This window comes from Palaemon carinicauda, chromosome 7 (assembly GCF_036898095.1).
Source record: "Palaemon carinicauda isolate YSFRI2023 chromosome 7, ASM3689809v2, whole genome shotgun sequence".
NCBI classification, from domain to species: domain Eukaryota; kingdom Metazoa; phylum Arthropoda; class Malacostraca; order Decapoda; family Palaemonidae; genus Palaemon; species Palaemon carinicauda.
The window spans coordinates 11463532-11487128 of record NC_090731.1 but is presented as its reverse complement, the minus strand read 5'-3'; the positions used below and the strand labels follow the sequence as shown (position 1 = coordinate 11487128).

Here is a 23597-nt window from a genome sequence, read left to right as displayed (position 1 = left end):
AATTAGTGAATGAAGCATATAGTAGTATTCAATAATAGAAGAAAGATTAATAAATCATTTGATTATATTTAATTTGCTATTGTTCATATGAAGATTTTTGCATTATTGTAAATAGGACTTTTTAAATATGATTATAAAGAGACTGGACTTTAATTCCAGAATCAGAAGTTGTTTCTATGCATATGCAAACCTTTCTTTTTCAATATTAATCTTACCCGATAATCATGTAGCTGTCAACTCTGTTGCCGACAGAAATCTACGGTCGGGATACGCCAGCGATCGCTATACAGGTGGGGGTGAACACCACAGCGCCATCTGTGGTCAGGTACTCCAGTACTTCTTGTCAACACCACCTCAATTTTTCCTCTGTCGTGCCTCCGGCTAGACCTACATGGATACGCTGTTGATTCTGGAGTTATTGCTCACGATTTGGTGATGTATTTGCTCTAGAGTTTAGCCTTCGCTATTCAGGAAGCTATATCATTAGCTTAGCAAGTTTTTGGAATTAATTTGATTTAATTTTTGATTTAATTTTGGTAGAAGAGAGTATGAACTCTCTTTCACTTTTAAATGGCCGACCCTTCCCTTAGACGGAAGTGTTGGTGTCGAAGAGAGTATAGACTCTCTTAATTTTGCTTAACAAGGTTATAGATTTATTTTATATCTCTCCGCCTTTTATAGGCCTCTTTGATTAACTTCCTTTTATTATAAACTTTTTAAAATTAATTTTTATATTTGTTTATATTCGACCTTTCCTAATAGTAGGCGGTCTTTTCTTGGAACCGAAGTTAATTAACATTGAGCCCGTCATTTCGTTTTTACCTGTTAACATATGCTATTTTAATGTTTTTGAAAGAATTTCTTTGATAGTCTTGTACTGTTTTCAAAGTTGAACTAACGTTTTGTTTTGTCTCTGCAGTTGTTGACGTTCAGAACGTTCAACTTGCGCTCTATCGTTACGATAGAGAGAGAGTCTATCACGGTGTCACGTTGCAGTAAGAGTAAACCGATTCTAGCGTTTTGTTCATTCTTTCTTAGCTTAAATGGTTTTAATTCTAATAAAGGAACTTTTTATTTGGGAAATCTTTCAGTTTTTTTCCTTTAACAATAATATGTTTTAACGATATATATAATTGGGCTCTTCTCTCAGGTGCTAAGTCAAGAGAGAGAGAGAGAGAGATAGAGACGGAGGGAGAGAGAGGAGGATAAACGTTTCGTTCAAGCGGGTAACGTTGTTATCGTTTTTGCTCTTCTCCCTAGTCTCTTTAGGGGAAGAAGGTAAACGTTTCTAGAGTTTTATTCTTGTTCTCAGGCTTTATGCGGTGAGAGATTTTAAACGTAGTTTATTTGATCTAGTGTTTAGTCTCTTTTCCAGCCACTGAATTATTTATCTTTCATTATGTTTTTCTGTTACATTGTAATACTGTTTTCGCAATTACTAACTTTTAATGAAGGATAGAATTGCGTGTTTCAGGTACAAACCACTTAAAGTTTCGAGTTCAGTGAAATAAGTGCAAACAGAAAATCAAAAGTGATAAAGTGATAAGCGCAAAGTGTTACAGTGTTGCGTTCGAGGGTTCGTCTGTTCGTGCCAGTTGTTCGCCTAGTCTGGGACCTCTTACAAGCTCCCAAGCCCAGGGGAGAAGTAATGTCGAAGGACTTATGGGTTCAGCAGGCCTTGATCGACGAACAGACGTTTCCCTCCGTGGTTTCGGGTGTTACCAACTCACGTAGCCGACGTGATCACCCCACCCACACAAAGACGAGAGAGCCCTTTTATTCCTCGTCTGCGGAAGAGGTTTCTCGCAGAAACCATGGACCAAATCTTGCAGCTTTTAAGTGCAAGCGGTCCCTTCCGCGCAAGTCCAACTCCTAGGTGGTGCCATTAGCACTGGGTCAGTTCGGACTTGCTGCAGTACGACAACTGCACACCTCCCAGAGAGGCAAGGTGGTATCGCAGCAGACAGTAACTCCGTCTGTTGCCGCACCAGCTGTTTTAGACCCTCAGTTTCAACGGACAGTAGCTCCGTTTGTTGTTGTCTTTCTTAAACTCTAGTGGTCTATGCTGATGACAATGCAGTCTCAGCTTGCGGTGTTGATGCAGGAGTTTCAGGCAGAGAAGGTTAGCACACCTCCTCCTGCGAGCGCTCATGAGGCAGCCGCCTCAACTCCACCTCTGCGCAGTCCACCCTGCCAGACGTATGATGTTGAGGTTCCTCAACCTACCTCCACGCGTGAGCTGCTGCATTGGGAGTTGCCAGATACCAGCGCTGTGCAGCAACCTCCACTTTCCTTGAGGCAGGAGCCTCTTGCTATGCGGCAACCTCCTCAACACTTGAGGCAGGAGCCTTATGCTTTGCAGCAACCTCCTCTACCCTTGAGGCAGGAGCTTCATGTGTTGCGACAACCTCCTCCATCCTCGAGGCAGCAACCTCTTGCGTTGCGGCAACCTCCACCATCCTTGAGGCAGCAACCTCAACTCTTGCGGCAGCCACCTCCACTCTTGAGGCAAGAACCTCAACTCTTGAGGCAAGAGCCTCAACTCTTGAGGAACCTCATGCTATGAGGCAGCCGCCTCAACGCATGCAGCAACCGCATTCTTCACAGCATGAGCCTCTCTCTGCGCAGCTACCTCCTCAACCCTTGAGGCAGACGCAACTCTTGAGGCAGGAACCTCACAGGAGCCTCATGCTATGCGGCATCCTCCTCAAACCATGAGGCAGGAGCCTCATGCTATGCGGCATCCTCCTCAACCCATGAGGCAGGAGCCTCATGCTATGCGACATCCTCCTCTACCCTTGAGGCAGCCTCATGCTATGCGGCATCCTCCTCAACCCATGAGGCAGGAGCCTCATGCTATGCGGCATCCTCCTCAACCCATGAGGCAGGAGTCTCATGCTATGAGGAGCCTCATGCTATGCGGCATCCTCCTCCCTCAAACCATGAGGCAGGAGCCTCATGCTATGCGGCAACCGCCTCAACCCATGAGGCAGGAGCCTCATACTATGCGGCATCCTCCTCAACGCATGCGGCATAAGCCTCATCCCTTGCAGCTTGAGCCTCATCCCATGCAGCATGAGTCTCATACCATGCAGCATGAGCCTCATCCCATGCAGCATGAGCCTCATCCCATGCAGCATAAGCCGCACGCCATGCAACATGCTCTGCTTACCTTACAGCATGCTCTACATACAGCATGCTCTGCATACAGCATGCTCTGCATACCTTACCGCATGCTTCTCAGTCACACATCTTTGGTTGTTGCCAACTCACTAGACTGTCAAGCAGTTTCATAACGTTGCCTTCTAGTCTGCTGCTTTTGCACCAGTGAAACCCTCACTGAGAGAACTTAGCTTTTCTCGGATATGGTTCCTGTAGATGAGAAAGTGCTATTCTCCCTCCTTCTGATTTTCCCTTGAGGACTCTGTCATTTGGAGAGGAGCCTTTAGCTGCTTAGCCTCCTATGGACTTTTATTTAAGCATAGCATGCTTCCAGGGAGGGTAATGGTTCCACTTCAGTCGCTAACCCCGTCTGTTACCACACCTGCTCCCATAGACCTTGAGCTGTGTTGCAAGACATGCAGTCCAAGCTTAGTCCTTGTTAGAGGATTTTTTGTTTACGGAGTCAGTGTGTCACTGGGAAGACGTTCAACAACCAGCAGAAGTGACTTGTTGTGACGAAGTGCGGCAACCTCAGCAACCCGATAAGGAGTTGTCTGTACGACCCAGACAGTCTAGACAGCTTCGGGTTGTCACTGTACTTCCTCGCTTCCCCATGGTTGACAGTTCACAGACTGTGCAGCAGTACCATGATCTTGTGTCCGGCTCCGTCAGACGACTAGCTTTTAAGAGCTCCCACAAGTCGTCGCTGTCTGGAGATTCTCAGATGGACTATGGATCTGACCAAGGAACTGGGCCTTCTGGTCAATTTTGAGGAGTCCCAGCTCGTCCCATCCCAGACCATTGTCTACCTGGGTATGGATCTTCAGAGTCGAGCTTTTCGGGCTTTTCCGTCGGCCCCAAAGATATACTAAGCCCTAGATTGCATCCAGAGCATGCTGAGAAGGAACCGATGCTCAGTCAGGTAGTGGATGAGTCTAACAGGGACACTTTCATCGCTGGCCCTGTTCATCGAGTTAGGGAGACCCCACCTCCCCCCCTTCAGTATCATCTAGCGGCTCACTGGATAAAGGACATGACGCTAGAGACGATCTCAGTTCCTGTTTCCGAAGAGAGGAAGTCTACTTTCACGTGGTGAAAGAACAGCTTTCTTCTCAAGGAAGTCTACCTTTGGCTGTTCAGAAACCCGACCGCCGTCTCTTCTCTGACGCATCAGACACGGGCTGGGGTGTGACTTTGGACGGACAGGAATGCTCGGGAACATGGAATCAGGAGCTAAGGACACTTCACATCTATTGCAAGGAGCTGTTGGCGGTTCATCTGGCCTTGATAAACTTCAAGTCCCTCCAGCTTAACAAGGTGGTGGAGGTGGACTCTGACAACACCACAGCCTTGGCTTACATCTCCAAGCAGGGAGGGACTCATTCGTGGAAGTTGTTCTAGATCGCAAGGGACCTCCTCATCTGGTTAAAAGATCGAAAGCTCACGCTGGTAACGAGGTTCATTCAGGGCGATATGAATGTCATGGCAGATCGCCTTAGCCGGAAGGGTCAGGTCATCCCCACAGAGTGGACCCTTCACAAGAATGTTTGCAGCAGACTTTGGGCCCTGTGGGGTCAGCCAACCATAGATCTGTTCGCTACCTCGATAACCTAGAGGCTCCCGTTGTATTGTTCTCCGATTCCAGACCCAGCAGCAGTTCACGTGGATGCTTTTCTGCTGGATTGGTCCCATCTCGACCTGTATGCATTCCCGCCGTTCAAGATTGTCAACAGGGTACTTCAGAAGTTCGCCTCTCGCAAAGGGACACGGCTGACGTTGGTTGGCTCCGCTCTGGCCCGCGAGAGAATGGTTCATAGAGGTACTGCAATGGCTGGTCGACATTCCCAGGACTCTTCCTCTAGGAGTGGACCTTCTACGTCTACCTCACGTTTAGAAGGTACATCCAAACCTCCACGCTCTTCGTCTGACTGCCTTCAGTCTTTCGAAAGACTCTCAAGAGCTAGGGGCTTTTCGAAGGAGGCAGCCAGAGCGATTGCCAGAGCAAGGAGGACATCCACTCTCAGAGTCTATCAGTCTAAAGGGGAAGTCTTCCGAAGCTGGTACAAGGCCAATGCAGTTTCCTCATCCAGTACCACTGTAACCCAGATTGCTGACTTCCTGTTACATCTAAGGAACGTAAGATCCCTTTCAGCTCCTACGATTAAGGGTTACAGAAGTATGTTGGCAGCGGTTTTCCGCCACAGAGGCTTGGATCTTTCCACCAACAAAGATCTACAGGACCTCCTTAGGTCTTTTAAGACCTCAAAGGAACGTCGGTTGTCCACTCCAGGCTGGAATCTAGACGTGGTCCTAAGGTTCCTTATGTCATCAAGATTTGAACCTCTCCAATCAGCCTCTTTTAAGGACCTCACATTAAAAACTCTTTTCCTCGTGTGCTTGACAACAGCTAAAAGAGTAAGTGAGATCCACGCCTTCAGCAGGAACATAGTTTTCACATCTGAAACGGCTACATGTTCCTTGCAGCTCGGTTTTTTGCTAAAACGAGCTTCCTTCACGTCCTTGGCCTAAGTCGTTCGAGATCCCAAGCCTGTCCAACTTGGTGGGGGACGAACTGGAGAGAGTACTTTGCCCAGTTAGAGCTCTTAGGTACTATCTAAAAAGGTCATAACCTTTACGAGGACAATCAGAAGCCTTATGGTGTGCTATCAAGAAGCCTTCTCTTCCAAGGTCTAAGAACTCAGTTTCTTACCTATTCAGGCTCCTGATTTAGGGAAGCACATTCTCATCTGAAGGAAGAAGACTTTGCTTTGCTGAAGGTAAGGACACATGAAGTGAGAGCTGTGGCTACTTCAGTGGCCCTCAAACAGAACCGTTCTCTGCAGAGTGTTATGGATGCAACCTATTGGAGAAGCAAGTCAGTGTTCGCATCATTCTATCTCAAAGATTTCCAGTCTCTTTACGAGAACTGCTACACCCTGGGACCATTCGTAGCAACGAATGCAGTAGTAGGCGGGGGCTCAGCCACTACATTCCCATAATCCCATAACCTTTTTAACCTTTCTCTTGAATACTTTTTATGGGTTGTACGGTCGGCTAAGAAGCCTTCCACATCCTTGTTGATTTGGCGGGTGGTCAATTCTTTCTTGAGAAGCGCCGAGGTTAAAGGTTGTGATGAGGTCCTTTAGTATGGGTTGCAGCCCTTTATACTTCAGCACCTAAGAGTCGTTCAGCATCCTAAGAGGACCGCTACGCTCAGTAAGAAAGACGTACTTAATAAAGGCAGAGTAATGGTTCAAGTCGTCTTCCTTACCAGGTACTTATTTATTTTATGTTATTTTTGAATAACTAATAAAATAAAATACGGGATACTTAGCTTCTTTGTTAACATGTTTGCTGGTCTCCACCCACCACCCTGGGTGTGAATCAGCTACATGATTATCGGGTAAGATTAATATTGAAAAATGTTATTTTCATTAGTAAAATAAATTTTTGAATATACTTACCCGATAATCATGATTTAATTGACCCACCCTTCCTCCCCATAGAGAACCAGTGGACCGAGGAAAAAATTGAGGTGGTGTTGACAAGAAGTACTGGAGTACCTGACCACAGATGGCACTGTGGTGTTCACCCCCACCTGTGTAGCGATCGCTGGCGTATCCCGACCGTAGATTTCTGTCGGCAACAGAGTTGACAGCTACATGATTATCGGGTAAGTATATTCAAAAATTTATTTTACTAATGAAAATAACATTTCATTAAAATAGGGAGTGTTTTCAACGGCATTGAAGCAGCTATTGAAATTGTTAATGAGGTAGTTAACAACAAGTCAAAGACTTTTTACTTTACCTGCGACGAAAACAGATATTGTTGTGTCCTGTCTAAAACTGCTTAATCTTATCAGGAATTTGCATGCTGGTGAAAGGATGGACACTAATTGGTTTATGACAAAACTGGAGATAGATACATATTCACTCTGTGCTTTTAGGAGCAGGATTATTCACAGTTATCCCCATATGTCAAATGTAGATCTTGGCCTCCCTTTATGACCGGGCATATTCTTTGAAGAGCAGAAAAGCTAAGTCTTCTCTGGTGTCATTCCTGACAACACCTGAGACAATGACAGAGACTATTTAATACTTTTTCTCATCAAGTTTGCAGATCCCTGTATCTTCTGGGTATACTCTTGTTCCAGAGAGTATGCTTCAGGAGCAGGGAGAACTCTTATCTACATCGGCAAGCTTTTTCAACTTCGGTATTGTCCGAGGCTGTACTCAAATAGTTGGAAGTTCATCCTTGTAGACTGCCAAAAATGAGTTTAACCTAAGGAAATAGTCCCCTTGGAGAGACTCAGATGAAAAAGCATTTTCTTCTCGGCCTCCGAGTTGGCGATCATGGCAATGGTCAGGCACTGCAACGTATTTCACTAAGACAACAGGGTTATTAACTCCTGGTGGAGGGATTGCTTTTGAAGAGACTCAGGGCAGAAAGCACAGTCTCTTCAGCCCTTGAGTCTGCTACCATGAAATCCTCATTTATGGCCTGCCTCAAGGTGGCTTCCTGGTCAACCATTGGTCTGGTGCAGTTGCCTACTTTACCATAACTTGGGATTTGTAAGATCCTGAGATCTTGGCAAAGTGCAGCAAGTTGGTTTCGTCCAGTATTAAGGTGGTGACCTTCTTTACACACCAGTGACGCCAACTGAGTTCTTAAGAGGAGGGATTAAGTTTTTTCCCAATTCTCTGGACAGGTTGGGCAGGGGAATCTCCTTGTGCTGGAAGCTATGTCTTCCTCAAAAGACAAACGGGTGAGAAGAGGAAGGTTAGCCACGACTCCCTTATCCATTGTGTGGTTACCTACAAAGGTCCAGGCCCTTCAAAGGCAGCTGCAGCGAGATCTTTGTTTTCTGTTACACTGTCAGGGTTGGCTTCAAATGAGGCTCTACTTGCCTATAAAGCTTGATTGGAACCCTCAGCTACTTTTTCCTCTTAGGAGTTCCTAGCCTGGCCAGTGCAGGACAGGCGGTAGGGAAAGGAGCCGCTGAAGTTGGCAGCCCCTCCTCAAGCTGTCACGAGCTGGGGAAGGTGTTTCATGCCATTGGGCTAAGTAACAGCAACAAGGAATAGAGAAGTGGATTGTAGAAGTCCTTTGGGATAGATGTTGCCTGATCTTCAAAAGGTCATTGACCTCCCCTGACTTGCATTCACAAGGCATTCCAGAGTTCTCCTTCAAAGTTGGCAGGAGCTCTGACCTTGATGGCCGAAGTAAAAGCAATGGAGGAGAAGAATGTTCTTGAAGGCATTTGAGATGGTTCTTCTTGGTTCTACAGTCGACTCTCTTCTCGACCAGGAACTGGAGACCAATCATTAACCTTCTCACCGACCTCTCACTGCTAAACACCTTTGTTCAACGAACTTCGTTCAGAAAGGAAATGACAAGTGCCGTTAATGTCTGCCTTAAAAGAGGAAGACTTCAAACTTTTGGTAGATCTGAAGGGCAAAAATATCTCCACTTCATCCTAGGTGAAGAAGTGTACCAGTTCAAAGTCCTGGGCTTTGTCCACCTCTCCCTAATTGTTCACGTAAGTGTTCACTCTTGTGTCAGCTTGGCCCCACTCAAACAAGATATGTCTGATGAAGCATCTCAATGACTGGTAATTGCTTCAGGTTCAAGATTGACTAATCTCCTTTTATCACTATCTGGGGATTGTGGTAAATTGTGAATAGTAGAGTCTCATGCCCAAGCTGAGGAGGAAGTACCTGGCCATGCTAATATAGAAGACTGCATCAGCAGGCTGAGAGAAGTAGCGCAACCATTCTTGTTCAAGAGAGGACTCTTGATGTAACTGTGGCGATATCTTCTGGGACATCTTTCCTTGTTAGAGAAACTAAGCTCCCCAAAGGTGTTTTCTCCAGCAATTGCTTGTATAGTGTCTGAAGAGTAACTGCCTGGTCGACTGCTAACAATCTCCCATCCCACATTGTTCTGGTGGAGCAGGAGGTATGGGACAATCTTTTGAGTTGTCTATGCAGCTGTGCCCACCCCAGGACCTCGGTGCGTGGAGTGTGATGTGACTCGGTTTCTCGTATCTCTTATGGATGTCCCACACAAGCGTATGAGGTCATTAGACAAAGATCTGAATCTGTATATGGTTTTTTGGCTAATCTTAGCTTTGGTGAACTGAGTAGGGGGAACTTTTAACATCTCGTTTGTCACTAGCCATTCTAAAGGATGGAAAGAGGTCTCCTTTTATTTGTTCCTGAGTTTGTAACCAAGCTCCAGTTACCCATAATACTAGGTTCGAGTCCTTCTCAATCTCTTCTCAGGAAGTGTTTAGGAGGGATCAAAGGGACTGACTTATCTGTCCTGCTGATGCTCTGCCATGTTATCATGATGGCTCAGTGCTTCACTCGAGCTCCAAAGACTTTTCTTAACCCCAGTTGGATAACAAGAGAGATATCCAATATCACAACTTCTTTGGTAAGGATGCATAAACTCAGGATACTGTATCAGGTTTTTCTTAGCACTCAGGAAGACCTGTCAGTGCCTCAGGTATTAGAACTGGAATCTGATATCTCAAGACATCGTTTACTTCACACTTCCTGTGAGAGTGTACCCATTACTGGTTTGGGTACCTTTACCCTTGGTCCAGTGGAGGCTGCTCAACAGGTTATTTAGGCATCCTAGCTCTCACGAGACAATATACATCTCATCTAAGATAGCGGTTTTGGTGTAAGTCTAGTAGGAAAGGTTGAAAGACTGGACTTCTGCTTTTCTTTCTCCCTTCTCAGGGGGGTGCAGCAGCCGTGGCCGCTGAGGTGATCTGGATGCCAGATACAGGCGAGCTTTATAACCAAGAACCTATCTTTACAGTAGGATCTGTTAAGAAGTATCTTCCCCCATTCCTCCTGATAAGGTGGAGGATAGATCGAATGTTTTCAAACCCATTTCTTACAATAGCTACGATTACATTCGGACAGCATATCCCATGCAAGAATATAGGTTCTATGACTGAGTACCATTTATTCTTGGTAGGGGCATAACCTAATATATCATTATGCCTAGACTGTTAAGAGGTTGGTAGGAGTTATCTCATTTGCTCTTGCACAGGTCCAGGTGCTCTAACAACTTTCCGGGAAAGTCGAGTCAACCAGCAATTTGGTTCATAGGGACTTCCTTCCTCCAAAGGATGGGTCTCCCATTTAAGAGTGATGGTTTTATAAAAGTAATTTGTATATTTCCCAATTATATGAACCTGAGTTCTTTTAAGTTACACTTCTTGCCTCAACCACCCTACAATTCTCAGCCTTTAAGCAACAGTGCTGTTTTGTGTTTTTTTTTTTGTCTCAAAATGTAGTCAAATAGCAACATATGGTAACTCCCTGTGGTCATGCTGACTACGACTACATTTCTTTGTAAAAAAACACACTTTAAAATATTGCTTTAAATTCTGGTATTTAAGCTTTGATAATGAAAGAAAAATTACCATAACTAAAATAAGTATAGAATACAGTATGTTTTTTATTTAATTATGCATCAAAATTTAGAATCGAATGCCCTCCTACTATGAGTCAACTTTGAAGGAAATAAGTGTTGCTTGAAAACACAACAAAGCACTTACAGAAATTCTATACGGCTACAATGGCAACACTGCACTTACCCACACCGAGCGTGGTCGAAGTGAGTGTCTGGCTGACTGACTGACTGGTAGGTGGGGCTCTCTGCCATCTGCCGTTAGTTATAACTAGCTTGTTAGATTTTAATGGCCAATCAATTTTCACTGAGGTCCTACTCCTATTAAAGACTCAAGTTTGTATAGGTAGGAAAAATACAAATTATTCTTAAAATTTGTGAGTTTGTTACAGTTGTTCTTGAAAAAGTTGAATAGTTTCCAGGTTTATTATTATAATAATAATTATTATTATTATTATTATTATTATTATTACCTAAGTTACAACCTTAGTTGGCAAAGTAGGATGGTATATGCTCTGTTGCTCCAACAGGGAAAAATGACCCAGTGAGGAAATGGAATATATAAATTGCAAGAAAAGCAGTGAACAATTAAAATACCATTTTAAGAAAAGTAACAATATTAAGATAGACCTTTCTTAAATAAACTACAAAAAGAGGTACATAGATTGTAATTTCCCAACAAAGGAAGGAGTCGGACAGGAAGGATTTCCTTATCAAATGTGGCAGATTGAGTGCTAATCAGTTTTGTTTGTATTAGGGCAGTGGTTCTTAACCTTGTTGGAGGTACTGAACCCCGCAATTGTCATATGTATACTCATCGAACCCTTCTTAGTTCGATATATATATATATATATATATATATATATATATATATATATATATATATATAATTTATATATATAATTTATATATATATATATATATATATATATATATATATATATATATATATATATATATATATATATATATATAAGTGAATGAAATAAAGAGGAAAAGAAACAGAAAGTTACACCTAAATATATCAACAAAATATGAACTTCACACAAAAACAGAAACATAATGAATAATTATTGCAAATCAATTTGACTTTTTCTGTTACCTTTCAGAGAAAATTTCAGAAATCCTAGGCTTAACCTTGGCAAGTGCCACTTTCATATCATTTGTAGTGTGTTACCTCCGCCGAACCCCTGAGACTGCTTCACCGAACCCCTGGGGTTCGATCGAACACAGGTTAAGAACCACTGCATTAGGGTTACCCTTATAGATTGGCTTTTAACAATTGCTTGCTTTTTCAGGAGTGCATTGTGAAGGGTTTTATTATGACCCTCATATCAAAACTTGAAGCTGTTAATGGTAATTGGAAACTCACAGCTATCATCAATGATGGATCTGCATCGCATGAAGTGGATATTGAAAACAAGGTGAGGTTTTGACTCCTCATTACTAAAATCCATAGTTATTTTCCAATTATCACTTATAAGTACAAAACTACAGGAGGGTCCATATTTATTCATATTAAGTCTTTGAACGCCATTAGACGTAATGTATTTTCAAGTGCCTTCTGTGTTTTTCATGCATTTTATTTGTTTGAACCCTTGTTGTTCATATTGATTCACTTCGAGAATCTTGGTTTATTAAAATTTATCCCTAAAATTGAAAAAAAAAAAATTCCCATTTTCTTTTCTTTCAATAGACACATGCCTCTATTAAAATAATGAGACACTAGTGGTTAATGGCAAGAAGTGAAGCAGAGATGCGCCAAGGGCTATTCGTAATTTCAGTCTTTCATTTCCATTGGTTTGACACCTCTTTTAGATTTTGATAAGTTCTATTGTGTTTTAAGTTGTCTCCTTCGGGACTTTTTAGCAATTACAGTACAGGGATAGTACTGTGATTTAAATAACCATTTTGAGGAGTGCTAATGCCTCGCTGTTCGTCTCATAGAAAGTATGTTTCCGGTTCAAAGCACAAATGAACCTTGCTTGTAGTTCAAGAAGAAATCCAGTTGTTGATAGAGGGGATGACGATTATGACATGCCAGGACAGTTCTCTAATACACATTTAACCAGCCAGTTTTTGATAGTAATGAGCTTCAAAAGCTCGTAGCTTCCTTTGTTAAACCTTTAAGGTGGTAATTTTGGTCTTACCTACCCGGAAGCTAACCCAAAAAACCTGACTTCTACAGTCAGGTATAGTGGATGTTGTGATCCATTCAGTAAAGATTTTGATTGTTAACTGCACCTTACAGTTGAGATCCGGTCACAGAGCCTCAAATTTTTAATTACTTTAAATCCTTCTGCTGCTAAACCCTTGCATTTCCGCATCCCTTGTCGCTTTTTTAGACAACTAGATTGTCAAGCAGAACACCGTCTAGACTCTAGATCCTTATATCCCTCCACTAGCTAAAGTAAGCACTTTTAAGGAACATCGTATTTCATCTGTGGATGCCGTTTCATATTGTATGATTATCTAATCTCTTTAAAGTTGCTGATGGAATTTCAGCTAAAATTGTTTGATTGCATCATGTTTTGGGTGGTACTCAATTAATTCGTTTGGAAGCTCGGCCACTTACTAATCACGGGTTTACTTTACCGGGGTATATGTAAGCGCTAGTACTTACACTGCCAAAATGAGTCTTACTAACAAATGCGCCGAAGCCTCCTTATCAGCCGTAAACAAATGGGAAAGGAAGTAAGAGAGGAAGACCCTGAATGTGATGAATTGTCTCCCTTGTAAAACTTACACTTCCATATTACTTAAAAATACCCTAATAAGTTCTTTAGGTAAGTTCTGATGCTGCCTTTTCTTCAAAGCATTTGGACACAGCTACTTACTATATTATGTACACCCCTTAATTCTCCCTTATCATTATGGATAGAATCATTTCATTGTTATCTCAATTGAAAAGAAAGGCTGGTAGTTCTAGTTTACGTATAGTAACCTTCTATACCTTAAAGGTGTTTTGCCTTGTTTAAGACTAATCAGTCACCAAATCTTGATATAGATTTCAATTTAATTTCCTGCCTTGAACCCATCATTACTGCTAGTAAACAAAAATATTTATATATGGCGGTGCAGGATGGTTTACAAGTAACGCTGTTTTTGGGTAATAAAGTAGGAAATATTAATGAAATACAGTACTTAAGTTTGAAGATTCCATAGTAGGGTCCATTTCTATGTTATAGAAGATTTGCAGACCTTCAGGATTTTTTAATTTAATTTTTGATTATCTGACCTGTTTTGATAATAATGTTTCAGTGGGGTTTCCTGAAGCCCTATCAGCCAATGTGTGTTTTGGGATTAATATAGAGAACAGTTATGTCCCGTATTTTGGCACCTATTTAAGATGTAAAAAAATTGATGAAGTACTGTAGTTGCTTTGGGGGATACCTGAACCCACTAGACTGTAGATACAGTTTCTCAGTCAGGTATTTTGTTTATTTTACAATGAACTGTATTTATATTAGTTATATAATAATAATGTATGTCTTCTCCGGATTCGGTAGCAATCGCTGCTGTATTGTGTATAGGAATTGTTTTTGAGTGATCAAAGTGTGTTTCGTTATCAGATTAAAGTTCAAAGCATAAATGAAAACTGGTTTATAGTTTACATGTTTACCGTACAAAGCTAGGCTAGTTACGATGTGATAAAGATTGCCCCACATGTAGGTTGGACATGGGCTCTTGCGTTGGCAGCCCATATTAGGATACTTGATTATAGCTGGAATTATGACGATAAGGCCACTCCAACCCATGTCTTTTCTACAACATGATGAGTTTAACTTTGTTAGTCTTAATCTTATTAAGAATTTAATGTCGTTAATTTATTTTACAGAAGCTACTAAGTTTTTTATTCAAGTTAATATTTCAAGCCTAACTTGCTGTTTAAAACCCTAGCCTATCTCCTAAAGTGACAGCTAGTGGTTACAGTAAGAGTTCTGATGGTACATGACACAGTAAGAGTTCTGATGGTACATGACACCTGCTAGATTTGGGATCCTCTTGTAGAACCTTGAAATCTTTTTTATGATATGCACTCCTGCATTTCCTGCCGCTCTTTTAGACACCTAGAATTTGTGAGGCAGAAGACCATATACCTCTTGCTAAAGTAAATGCCTCTAAACAACCGCTTAGCCCTTATATGCTGAGATTGTAGTCAGGATGTTTTATCTCCCCTCTCGATCTAATAAGTGCCTTTTAACAGTTCTTTGTTATGTTGTTGGTATGGCAATTCGCAGAATTTTTAATTGTGTTAAAGATTTACTAAATCTTTGATCGCATCATATTTGAATAGCTGTGTGTTTGTCGCTTACAGGTTTGGCCCTTAGCACAGCACAAGCTCTTTTCTTACATGGTAAATTTAGGTATTAGTACCTCACTTACATTAACAAGTCTCATACACATCAGTTCCCATACGTAGTAAGTAAACAATCGAAAAACAATTGAATAACATCTTTAAAATAAATAGAAAATAAGACAATAATTAGTTTTAGGATATTATCCTTTGATAATAAGAACATTGTAATTCTTCTAGTAACACTCGAGCTTCAGAACCAGGAACCACCATTGGTTGGGAAGACTGTAGTGGTGTTAAAAGACAGTTAACATCACTAGCCTACATTTGGAGCCAAGGGAGTACTAGGTCACCCTCCTCTTAACCAGATAGGGGAGATGCTGTTTACCCTGGAAAATTCAACGTCTTATCAAATCAGCTAAGCAGGAATAGTCAAGTTCTTTCAAACAAATGGTAGCTACATCCATCAGTATGTCTTGAAATTTGAAAATGGTGGGGTCACCCAAACATAGATATGCTTGCAATGCCTCTGGGTAAAAGTTTGATGTGATTTGTCTGGCTGTTCAGCAGTCCTAATCATAGAAGGCAGATGTCCTGTTACAAACTGGTCATATCTGAAACTTTAGACATTTCCATTGCTTGGCATGTTTTAACAGGTGGAGAATAAGTTCAAGGTCTGCAAACAGCAAAATGACTGTAATGGCCACGAGGGGATTGTTCAGACAACCAATTTCAAATGTGATTCATTTAAATGCATCCATGCTGATCTAACTGCATGGAGACTATCCAACTCATTCTCAGAATCTTAGGTTTTTTGCAGTCCTCTGCATTATCTGTATACTGTAGATGTCAGTCTAGAATGAGCTAGAATGACTGGCTCTTCTTAATTTTTTTTTACTCTCTTTTGGGGACAAAGTGGGCGAAGCGGTGTTACTTGCTTGATTTGACTTCATGCTTATTAACTACACTTTGTTCCGTAACCGAAATACAAACCACGCTATTTACAATGGGTTTACCTTTTAGCGCAGCTGAAATGGCGAGCCATTAGAATTTAACGAGGGTGTATTAACCCTGCGCTAGTTAGCGGGGGGTAGGGGAGTGGTAGCTAGCTACCCCTCCCCCCCCCCCTCACACACAGATGAATGCCCACTTTCACTTTTGGCTCGGACTGTGACAGACGTCTCTGTGTTGGTCCTCTCTTGGCAGCCATTGTTTGTTTTGTCTTTACTTAATCGCTTACTTTTCTTTTACTCAATATATATGTAAACATGTTTTCATGTTTGTATATATATTTGAGTATAGAAATCAGTAAGTTTCCTTTTCAGATTTGTGTGTGTAGTGTATGATATCTACGTGGTGTCCTCGGCAGTTTGGCCACCACGGCGTATTTTATGGGTGGCGATCGAGTTTGACTTATGTCTTTCTCTCTCTCTCTCTCTCTTGAGGTCGTTCACCCTTTTACTACGTGTTACTACGCCCTTGTAGCTTCCTTTCCGTGTGGGGGGGGGGGTTGCTACGCTGTACGTTTGTCTCAATTAGTTTATGAATCTAATTGTAGTTTTTTTTTTTTCAGCTTGTAGAACGATTCCTTTCGGGGTTTTCGTTCTTTCTTTAGTGTTCATTCATTTTTAAATTACATAATTACCTAGTTACATACAGTGATACCTCGGTAGTCGAACGACTCTATACTCGAACAATTCGGAGTTCGACCAAAATTTTCGAGAAATTTTTGCTGCGGTGCTCGACCAAAAATTCGGTACTCGACCAGCCGAACACGTGACGACCGCATGGGCTTTGTGATGATCGCGCCATCTCGGCCACTCTCGCTTGTTCGGGAAGCATCAGTTCTCTCGAGAGCGTCACTCAGACAACGCGCGATCAGCATTCGTTGTGATTTAGTGATTTTCAGTGCTTTTAATTGCTTTTTTAGCTTTCATAATGAGTCCCAAGAAAGTAATGAGTGTTAAGGGGAAGGAGAAGAGGAAAACAGTGCGAACAACGATCGAGTTGAAGAAGGAAATTATAGCGAAATATGAGAATGGTGTACGAGTGTCCGATTTAGCGGTAGAATACGGAATGGCGAAGTCGACCATTTCTACGTTTTTAAAGCATAAAGAAATGATTAAGAAGGCGAATGTTGCAACGGGAGTTACGGCGGTAACTAAGCAAAGGCCACAAGTGATTGAGGAGATGGAAAAGTTGCTTTTAATATTTATTAAAGAAAAACAGTTGGCCGGGGAAAGTGTTAGTGAAGCGTTCATTTGTGAAAAAGCGTTGCATATCTATGAAGAATTAGTGAAGAAAAGTCCGAGTACCAGTGAAAGTGATTCATTTACATTTAAAGCGAGCAGGGGTTGGTTTGAAAAGTTTCGTAATAGAACAGGTATTCATCGTGTTACTAGGCATGGGGAGGCAGCTAGTTCGGATCAAATTGCAGCCGATAAATACGTGGGGGAATTCGATCGGTACATAAATGAACAAAATTTGATCGCACAACAAGTCTTTAATTGTGATGAGACTGGGTTATTTTGGAAGAAAATGCCAGCCAATACGTACATTACCAAGGACGAGACGAAGATGCCAGGTCACAAGCCAATGAAAGATAGGCTAACATTGTTGCTGTGTGCAAATGCAAGTGGCGATTGCAAGATCAAACCCTTGTTAGTGTACCACTCGGACAACCCCCGGGTGTTCAAACGAAATAATATTTGTAAAAGTGCACTACCAGTTATGTGGCGCTCGAACACTAAATCTTGGGTCACAAGACAATTCTTTACTGAGTGGATAAACGAAGTGTTTGCCCCCCAGGTTAAGGCTTACCTCATTGAAAAGAGCTTGCCAATGAAATGTCTTCTGGTTATGGACAATGCTCCTGCACATCCTCCAGGTCTCGAGGATGACTTGAAAGAAGAATACAGCTTTATCAAAATCAAATTCTTGCCCCCCAATACTACTCCCATACTCCAGCCCATGGACCAACAGGTCATTTCAAACTTCAAAAAACTCTATACCAAGGCCCTTTTCAGAAAGTGTTTTGAAGTGACCAGTGACACGAAGTTGACCCTAAAGGAATTCTGGAAGGAACACTTCAGCATCCTCAACTCTGTTAACATGATTGACCAAGCTTTGCGAGGTGTGACCTATAGGACATTGAACTCTGCCTGGCGTAAGCTGTGGCCATCATGTGTCACAGAGAGGGAGTTTGAAGGTTTCCAACCAGAGGCGGGTCCAAGCACTGCTACCCCTGTAATTTCTGATGACACTGATGTCGTTGAGGAAATTGTTGTCATGGGCAGGAGTTTGGGGCTTGAGGTCGACAAGGATGATATTGATGAGCTTGTAGAAAGCCATTCTACCGAGTTGACTGTGGAGGAATTGTTGCACCTGCAACAACAACAGCAGCAGGATCTGATTGTGGAGCAGGAATCTTCAGAAGAGGATGAGGTAAGGGAGGATGTTCCAAGTTCTCTCATCAATGAAATTTGTTCCAAGTGGGCAGATGTGCAGGCTTTTGCTGAAAAATACCACCCAGAAATTGCAGTAGCAAACCGGGCAGTGCATATGTTTAATGATAGTGTCATGTATCATTTTCGAAGAATACTGCAGAGGAGGAAGAAACAATTAACAATAGACCAGTTTTTCACAAAAGAAAAGAAAGCTGCTACATCAAAGCCTGTTTCTCCTCCAAAGAAGAGACAAAGAAGAGAAGAAACCCCTGAAATAGATCTGCCCACCCTTTCATTGGAGAGAGAAACAACTCCTGAAGGAGAACTACCCCGCCACATCATGGAAGGGGACTCTCCTTCCAAGCAGTAACCTCCCCCTTCCATCCTCTCCACATCCATCCCTGTATGCCATCGAACCGCTGCTCAAAGGTATGTTCACTACAGTACAGAAAATGGTTTAAAATTGTTTTATTTTAGTACAGTAAATGGTTTAAAATTGTTTTATAGGATTTTCTGACCAATTTCATACACATTTAGATAATTATTGTTGTTTAGGTACACGTTTTATTAATATTTTGGGCCTGTTCGAGTGCTTGGGAACGGAATAGAATATATACCATTATTTCTTATGGGGAAAAAAAATTCGGTACTCGAACAAATCGGAGGTCGAACACGGATCTCGAACGGATTATGGTCGAGTACCGAGGTATCACTGTAATTATAATTGTTATAATTCTGTTTTGGTTACAGCTCTCCTTCCGTGAGTGTAAGTGGTTGTGAGGGCACGTGCCTGTTGTGTAATTCTTGTTTCCTTTCCCTCGGGATTCCTCTTCGGAGCCTTCCCGGGGGAATGAATGTGTACTAATGTTTTTTTGTTTAATTTTTTACAGTTACTGATCTAGTTCGTTTCTGTAATATGGCAACGGTGTGAGCTGTCTTGTTGAGGCCTGGGGATTCGGCTGTTGCTGCCTCCCCCCTTGTATTTTCGTCAGGGGCGTGTTTCCTTCTTCTGGAAGTACTCCCGTGACGACGGACAGCTCTCCAGTTCATTTTAGAACTCTCAGGAGGCTTGCCTCCTTGGGCGGGTAACTTTCCTTCCGAGGGAAGTTTTTCCTGTCCAGGCTTGAGTTTTTCCCCTTTTGGGGGGTTCTTCTCGTGCCTTTTTTTCGTGCGACTATGCTCTTGGTGCTGAGCGATCACACCTGCAGTTTCGCTCAAGGGGCTGGGCAACTGCAGGAGCTTCTCTTCGGAGGATTGCTCCTTTTAGGTCACTGGCTGACCAGTCTCTTCTACGAAGTGTTTCTCTTTCGTTCGCGAGAGACTACACTCATGGAGACTCCTCTTCGGAGGATTCTTCTGTTGCTGTTGCTGGTGGCCTCCCTCGCCGTAAGGGCCACCGTCCGCCTCGTCGTAAGGGCCTCTCATCTCCCTATAAGGGTGCTAAGAGGCGCCTTTTTGAATCTCCGTTTGCAGCCTACAACTCCTTTTTCTTGATCTAACGCCTTGGTGCAGATGGACTGCAGTCTGATCTCGTCTTCCGACGGGCAACGTTCTTCCCGACGGACAACGGTCTTCCAACGGACATCAGTCTCCCGGCGGACAGACAACGGTCTTCCGACGGACATCAGTCTCCCGACGGACAACGATCCCTTCGGGGCAAAGGGTTGCCTCCCACGGGGGTTCTTCCCTTGCGTGTCAGGGTTCCCCTGCGCGCCCTTCTGCTGTGTTCTCTCCTGCTCCTGCTCAGTGTTAGCGCACAGGCGCTCTCCTGCTCATCAGCGCTCTCCTGTTCGTCAGCGCTCTCATGGTGATCATCCCTGCTGTTCCTGTTGGTTCCTGTTACGCGCCCTGTGCGCCCACGTTCGCCCTCGCGATCTAGAACTTCGGTTCAGGTCAGGGTCAAGGACTCTTCTTCTATGCGCAGGCTTCCACGCGTTGCCTTCTGCTTGTCAGCGATCACCTGTCTCTCGGCGATCTCCGGATCGCCCGCGTGTGTTACAGCCGGCATGCCAACGTTCTCCAACACTTCTGAAGGAACATGGTTCGCCAGCTACTAGCTCACCTGCGCATGCTGCTCGCCATCGCGTGATCGCCTACCTGCGGATGCTGCTCGCCGTCGCGCGATCGCCCACCTGCGGATGCTGCTCGCCGTCGCGCGATCGCCCACCTGCGGATGCTGCTCGCCGTCGCGCGATCGCCCACCTGCGGATGCTGCTCGCCGTCGCGCGACCGCCCACCTGCGGATGCTGATTGCCGTCGCGCGACCGCCCACCTGCGCATGCTGATCGCCGTCGCGCGACCGCCCACCTGCGGATGCTGATCGCCGTCGCGCGACCGCCCACCTGCGCATGCTGATCGCCATCGCGCGACCGCCCACCTGCGCATGCTGATCACCATCGCGTGATCGCCCACCTGCGCATGCTGCTCGCAATCGCTCGCCATCGCTCACCTGCGCATGCTGCTCGCCATCGCTCGCCAACGCGTCAACATGCCACGACGTGCCATCGCCAACCTGCAGCGTTAGCGCTCACCAGCTCACCACCGATCGCCTGTTGATCCATATCGCCAGCGGTCTTCCTCGCCCACGCGGCAGCGCGTTTCCTCGCCATCGCGCTAACGCTTGCGTTCGCCGCCTCGGACTTCGCGCTCATTCACCTGCCCACCCTCACGACCGTTCCCCTGCGCGCCCGCGTGACCGTTCGCCTGCGCGCCACGCGCGACTGTTCGCCTGCGTGACTGTTCGCCTGTGCGACCGCTCGCCTGCGCGACCGCTTGCCTGTGCGCCCGCGCGATCATTCGCCTGCGCGCCCAAACGCCCACGTGCCTGCACGTCTACGCTCATGCGCGTCCCCGCCCATGCTCTCCAATGTTCGCCCGCGCGCGAACCAACGGTTTTCCATCGCGCGGACGGACGGCGTTCCGTCGCCCGAACCGACGGCGTTCCGTCGCCCGAACCGACGGCGTTCCGTCGCCCGAACCGACGGCGTTCCGTCGCGCGAACCGACGGCGTTCCGTCGCGCGAACCGACGGCGTTCCGTCGCGCGAACCGACGGCGTTCCGTCGCGCGAACCGACGGCGTTCCGTCGCGCGAACCGACGGCGTTCCGTCGCGCGAACCGACGGCGTTCCGTCGCGCGAACCGACGGCGTTCCGTCGCGCGAACCGACGGCGTTCCGTCGCGCGAACCGACGGCGTTCCGTCGCGCGAACCGACGGCGTTCCGTCGCGCGAACCGACGGCGTTCCGTCGCGCGAACCGACGGCGTTCCGTCGCGCGAACCGACGGCGTTCCGTCGCGCGAACCGACGGCGTTCCGTCGCACGAACCTACAGTGTTTCTTCGCACAAACGTCGGCTTATTTCTTGCAGTATCCATTGCTCGTCTATGGGTTATCGCTCGCCGACCACCAGCTCTCGCCCTTCCTACCACGCTCGCCCTCCTTCTGCGCTCCTTCGCTCACCTTCGTTTGCGTTCCTGCGTGACCGCGCATGGGCGCTTCCACGTTCGCCCACGCGCAAATCTTTTTAATTACCATCGCGCGAGCTCCAGGGCAATTGCGACCACGATTCCCATTGGGGTTTTCGCAGCATGGCCAGCCTGGCGAGTTCTTCTGGAGCGTATTTCCAGAACACGGCCTCACCCCGTAAACGCAGAGCATGGCACTTGCAAGAATAGGAGAAACTTCAGGGAGATCTGAGCAACACTCCTCTTTCCAGAACCTGGGTTAGCCCTTCCCCGTCATTCCCTGGAAGGATTTTTGGCGGGGGGTCTTACCGTTCGAGATTTCTCCATCGGACAAGGGGTGACTGCTTACCCCTTCCTCTGGGGGCTTACCAGGTCCTTTCCCTCCTCGGTTACGGCCCGAGGTTTGGTTCAAGGAAGCTACAGGAAGATCATGGGTACTTTCCTCCTCTCGAGCTCAGGCACCTTTGCCTTTCGTCGTTAAGTATCTAACCTTCGGACAAGCTCGATGTTGTACCATCTGGACGCGCTGACTGAGGGCTTCCTTCGGGTGTCTCATCAGTGGAGGTCGACGACCTCAGAAACCCTTCCATCCTTGAGAAGAGTTTGTTTGTGCCCAAGGACAGAGACTTAGACAGCGGCTGTGCGGAGGAAATCGACTTCCGTTTTCACTCCTCCAAGGTGCTTTCTTCCAGACTCTGCAGGGCTCCAGCGCCCTTTTCTTTCAACCACGTCGGCCTAAGTTATCGGCTACGACAACTGGGACAAGGTGTCCAATTGCAGTTTCCTCCTGTCAGGAACAGATGGCACGGGAGGCTCCCCCGGGGGGGGCATAGTCCTAAAAGGAGCGGCAGAGTTCACGAACTCTAAGATTGCAGGTTTCTCGCTGGGAGGATGCTTAAGGTTACTCATCCGGATGACAGCTTCCCGATGCCCATTCCCGCACAATCTCTGTGATCAGCCAAGGATATCGCCCCTGCCGTCTCTGTCAGCGAATTCAGTGTCTCTGAACCTCTATGCCATAGCGTCGGCAAGAGTGGCCCGGTTGGGCAGAATGATCCATACCTTAGGCGAAGGTCCTCCATAGGATCATCGACGGCTTCACCCCCGGCCTCTTCAGTCGATAATTTCTTTTAGGGAAGGATCTGAGAGGGGAGTTCCGTAGTCGACCTCTCAGCCCTGATCAAGTTTGTCGAACAAACTTCGGCCAGCGTAGAACAGCAGAATCGATCAGACTGGTAACGAGGCGACAGGACTCCTTAAATCCTGGTTCGGAAGGACGGGTACTTTCAGTTTCCATTCCATCCATCTTCCAGGGAGCTCGTGGAATTCAGCCTAGACTGCAAGTATTCCTGCTTATGATGCAGTGTGGCTATCCCGCCGTGGCATAGCAGGTTTGTTTCCCCAGAGAACTCTCCCTGCTTTCCTCATGGCCGCTCAGGTGCAGGCTTCCGCCTCCTCTGCTTTTTGGAGGGCTGGTCAACTCCGGTAGGCTCGGGTTCGACCTTCTTCAGCGCCGGGACAAGCTTCCAGATGCTTACCATGAGTGTGGGTTCATGGTACTTTGCTTGGAGCCTTCTCTTCTTCTGCCTCAACTTATGGAGTATCTGGCCATGATATTGAGTCAACAGCCTTACCACGTTGGAAACCCCGCTTCTCGTCCGTCCAGCGAGGTTAAGCAACGTCGGTTCTGGTCGGTACTTGGATGGGTGACCACCTGGGGACGCCAGATTCTGTTGCCACATCCTCCGAGCCTTCCTTTCAGTTGACGGTGGCAAGACTGAGGAGAGTCGCAGTAC

The 23597-nt window shown here is 45.3% G+C and overlaps 2 protein-coding genes and 1 pseudogene across 4 annotated transcripts in view; 2 read left to right on the top strand and 1 right to left on the bottom strand.

The window, feature by feature from the left end:
- Positions 1–23597, bottom strand: part of LOC137643848 (recQ-mediated genome instability protein 1-like) — a 301889-nt gene that overhangs the window by 129033 nt on the left and 149259 nt on the right. The window lies entirely within an intron of this gene.
- Positions 1–23597, top strand: part of LOC137643846 (recQ-mediated genome instability protein 1-like) — a 72278-nt gene that overhangs the window by 39530 nt on the left and 9151 nt on the right. Inside the window, exon 8 of the mRNA XM_068376570.1 lies at positions 11895–12020. Coding sequence (XP_068232671.1) covers positions 11895–12020 — 126 coding nt within the window. The remainder of the gene's footprint in view (positions 1–11894; positions 12021–23597) is intronic.
- Positions 23422–23540, top strand: LOC137644715 (5S ribosomal RNA; annotated as a pseudogene).